Source organism: Triticum urartu, unplaced genomic scaffold (genome assembly GCF_003073215.2).
Source record: "Triticum urartu cultivar G1812 unplaced genomic scaffold, Tu2.1 TuUngrouped_contig_4912, whole genome shotgun sequence".
Lineage (NCBI taxonomy): Eukaryota > Viridiplantae > Streptophyta > Magnoliopsida > Poales > Poaceae > Triticum > Triticum urartu.
This window is the reverse complement of record NW_024115541.1, coordinates 1-4,096: the sequence shown is the minus strand read 5'-3', so window position 1 is coordinate 4,096 and position 4,096 is coordinate 1. Positions and strand designations below refer to the sequence as shown.

The 4,096-nt window shown below is 45.5% G+C and overlaps 1 protein-coding gene across 1 annotated transcript; it reads left to right on the top strand.

Moving 5' to 3' along the window:
• Window positions 1-712: 712 nt before the first annotated feature.
• LOC125528494 (gamma-interferon-responsive lysosomal thiol protein-like) lies at window positions 713-2,146 on the top strand. The gene is made up of 5 exons (XM_048692956.1): window positions 713-1,062; window positions 1,208-1,273; window positions 1,387-1,527; window positions 1,618-1,710; window positions 1,812-2,146. The coding sequence occupies exons 1-5, from the start codon at window positions 805-807 to the stop codon at window positions 2,016-2,018; spliced, it is 765 nt and encodes a 254-aa protein (XP_048548913.1). The 5' UTR covers window positions 713-804; the 3' UTR covers window positions 2,019-2,146.
• The last annotated feature ends 1,950 nt before the right edge of the window (window positions 2,147-4,096 follow it).

Below are 4,096 nucleotides of genomic sequence, written 5' to 3'. Positions count from 1 at the left end.
GGCCATTAAGAAGATGCCTAGTGACAAGGCTCCCGGTGCGGACGGATTTAAATACATCTTTTTCAAGAAGTGTTCGGTAGTCATCAAGCACGATCGATGAGCCAAATCTTTTGCCTCCGTTTGTAAGAAAATAACCCGATTTGGTTTTCAGTTACATGAAAAAAAACTATCCATCACATAACAGCGAGATCATTTACATATTCTGATGAAATGGCCAGCAGAAAACATGGTTTTGTGACTCTAAAAAGGGAAAGATAAGATGACATGGCCAGCAGTTGCCGCCTATATTCCTCCGAGAGTCCTGGTCGGGTAATGGCTTGGTTTACGTGCACAACACAAGTTTAGGCTCCACTACCAGCCGTGCTACCGTAGAACTCTCGTGCAGTTTCCATCTTATGGAATGGTTTACCAATTAATTGCAAGCCACTTCCTTTGAGGTTTTGTATGTATTTTGCTAGCTTCTAGGAGTAGAAACGCCACCACTGGCAATCCTCAAGCGGTCATTTGCCTACTGGTTTACGCGATCTAGTTCTGAAAGGAAATGTATCGCACTGAGTTCTTGCCTAGAGTGGCAAACTCTTGCAAAAGAAACAAGGTTCATTAGATTGTGTAGGACACCCTTTCCGGTTTTGCATGGCCACACGCTGCTGAGGAGCTAGACATGGAGCAATTCTAGTTTGACCTTTGAACCACCTCGCCAATATAAACCCCCCATTGCCAAGCTCCTCCACTCATCCAAGGCTCGGAGCTCCCGAGGGTGACCTTCGTCTCTGCATCCCCTGCCCAACCGGAGGAGCGAAAACCATGGCGTCCCGCCTGCACCATTTCCTCCTCCTCGCCGCGCTCCTCCTGCTGATCGGCGGCGCCTCCTCAGCGGGCGACGCGGGAAACGGGAAGGTGCGCATGGAGCTCTACTACGAGTTTCTATGCCCCGACTCATTTCAGTTCATGGTGGACAGCCTCGCCAGAGTCTTCAAGGACGGACTCCTCGATGCCGCTGACCTCACCCTGGTTCCCTACGGCAACGCCAAGGTCGACGCGCACGGCGCCATCACATGTCAGGTGCGACATCGCTGCACTATAGTAGTAGATCCTTTTGGGCTGGGTTTCTGAGGTGTGAATTAGCACTGTCTAGTTACTGACTTGTTTGGAGGTGCATGGTGCTGATGCTGATACTAACGTTGGGATATTGGCTTGTTGCATGCAGCATGGCCCCGAGGAATGCCTTCTCAACACCGTGGAGGCCTGCGCCATCGACGCCTGGCCGGACGTGGTAATTCATTCATTCAATTCGCATCTCATCATCGTCTCTCCCTCCTCACAGCTTCACCCCTGGCCCTGCCCTGGCCGGATATGATACTGATAGCTAGCTGTTGTTGGTTGCAGAATGTGCATTTCGGCTTCATCATCTGCGTGGAGGAGCTGGCGATGGAGTACAAGCACCAGGAGTGGCAGTCGTGCTTCCAGAAGCAAGGGCTTCACCCCAAGCCTGTCATGGAGTGCTACGAGAGTGAGCATGGCCACAAGGTCGTCCGTTCCCATGCCGCTGCGCCTGCGTTGTAGTACCAATCGCTAGATTGCTGACTATAGTGTTGGCACTTTGTTTGCTCCGTCCAGCTTTCGCTCAAGTACGGGAGACAGACAGATGCGCTCGTGCCTCGCCACACGTCCGTTCCGTGGGTGGTGGTTGATGGCAAGCCGCTGTACGACGTAAACAACAGCCGCTCTTCTCTTCTTCTTTTAGACGCCTGAGCTTCAGCATGTATATCCACACGCTACTTCTTGAATTGTGATGAGATCGTTTGATTCAGGACTTCGGGGACTTCGTAGCTTACATCTGCAAGGCGTACAAGGGACGTCCTCCAAAGATTTGCCAACACAAAGAGCCGGGCCGTGACTATCCAACCGTGCAGCAGGCGGCGGAGCCAGGCAACCGTGTCGGCTACAACTCCGGCGATGTCGTGCTCAATGATGGCGTCGACGACAGGACTAAGATGGCGCGGGCTGATGACAATTGAGAAATTGTGCTTCCCGACCCTTCGGGTCCTGATCATGTCCATATCCGTGAAAGTTGGACAGTTTCATCCTTCTGTCCGGGTTAACCATGGAAATGTATTCCACTCGATAATAAAGTGAGTTACGGTAATGCTGGTACCTAACCTGTTTTTTCTTCGGAGGGAAAGCCATTTGCCGACGAAAATGCTAAATGGAGGACGAGCTCCATGGAGCTCGTTTAAAATAAAATAAAATAAAATCTAGTAATAATAATAATAATAAATCACATTTTGAAGTTCAAAAATAATAAAAAAGAATCACACTTTGATTTTTTTTTGTTGTTGAAAAAGTCACACACGTTCATACAGATGTGTGTGAAATTTGAAGATGACATACATTATGGTGAGAGCTACACCAAAAAGACAAAATTGTGATTTGGATATGGTGGCCAGTACACACATGGTTCACTGTTAAAAATGCATGAATTTGTCTTTTCTGTGTATCTCTATCATAATGTATTTCATCTTTAGACTTTATACACATGTAGAATGTATGAAGTGTAGAATGTGTTTTAGATATTTTTCTAACTTCAAAATATGTTTTTTAAATAAAAAATTTAGCTCCATCGAGCTCGTCCTCCAAATTTCCCTACTCATTTGGCGCACTTTATCATCATCTCACTGCTCTTGAACCTCCGTTGTGTTTTCTTTCTTCTCCATTCGACTTCTCCTTTTTATGGTAGTCTTTCATCACGTCAATTAACATGATTTTTACACCTTATCCTTGGGATTCTTCTCTTGTGCCTCAAAATAACTCCGCAGCTGAAATCCTTGTGAAAACAAATAAAAGGGTGCGGGAATGCGATAAAATCCATGAAAATCTTAACACTAAGATGCAAAATAAAATGTACTATAAAATGACGCAAAAGTTGGACTCATCAACGAGCCCATGTAGTCCCTCTTTCACCGGTTTTGGGAAGATTCCAAAAGCTATGCCTTGTTTCTTTTCTTTTCGTTATTTTCTTTCTCTTTTTATATTATTTTTCTTTTCTAATTCGTGATAATTTTTAAATATCTGAACATTTCCATTTTTTGTGAATATATATTAAATTCATACGTCATGCATATTTTAAAAATTTGTGAATATTTTGAAATTTATAAATATTTTTAAAACTAGGGGAGTTGTTTAAAAATTCATTAACATTTTGTAAGATTATTGAACTTCATAAAAGTCATATTAATGAAAAACATATGTTTTTTAGTGGTTAATAAAAAACCAGCTGAAAATACAGAAAAATCGGCTGAAAAACTGGTCGTACGAAGGGAGGGCGGCGCCCATCGCGTGTTTTAGCGCCAATTCGGCACAGAAGCGCTGAATGAGAGCTCCCCAAAAATACAGATATTTACTCGTTTCGGGTTGGAGAAGTTATTACTGACATTAAAGTCGACCAACCAAAAAAAGTCCACCAGCCAACCGTCTATGGCATTCAAGGCCGCAATTATGCGAGTGTTCTTCGGTTGAAGCAGGCGACGACGATTCAATGTGATGCAGGAGAGTAGGTACTCTACTAGCAGCACAAGTGGGATGGCCACCCCACGCATTATTATCAAACAAATTTGCTTTTCAAAATCCGGCAGCTCTTGCGCGTCCGGATCCAGGGTAGTAGAGCCCAGCCATGAATGAAAAACCAAGGGGCTGAATACGAAATGAATTATGAAATTGCCGCATGTTGTTTTTTGCAAGCCAGTTTGCTTTCTGAATTTTGAAATTCATAACGTGGCATATTCAGAGAAAACCTCGTCGAAGCAAGACGATAGTGAAACGCTCTGCAGATGCGGAGACATCTAAAAAGTCCTGAGCGGTAAAATCATTAACCTTGCATTCCACACATCAAACTGCTTCAAATCTCACGGATCGAACCGAAAAAGAGCAAACCAGCGCGCTGATAATCTGGATCCCAGCTCGGAGCAGGGGAGCAAAGAGCTCGGCGATCTTCTCTTCTTCTCAGGGGTGGCCTCTGATCCACAGCAGCGTCCGCCTCGCGAACGAAGGCGCCTCGTCCGCCCTCGACCTCAGCCCGCCGGCGACCGTGCCGGACTCC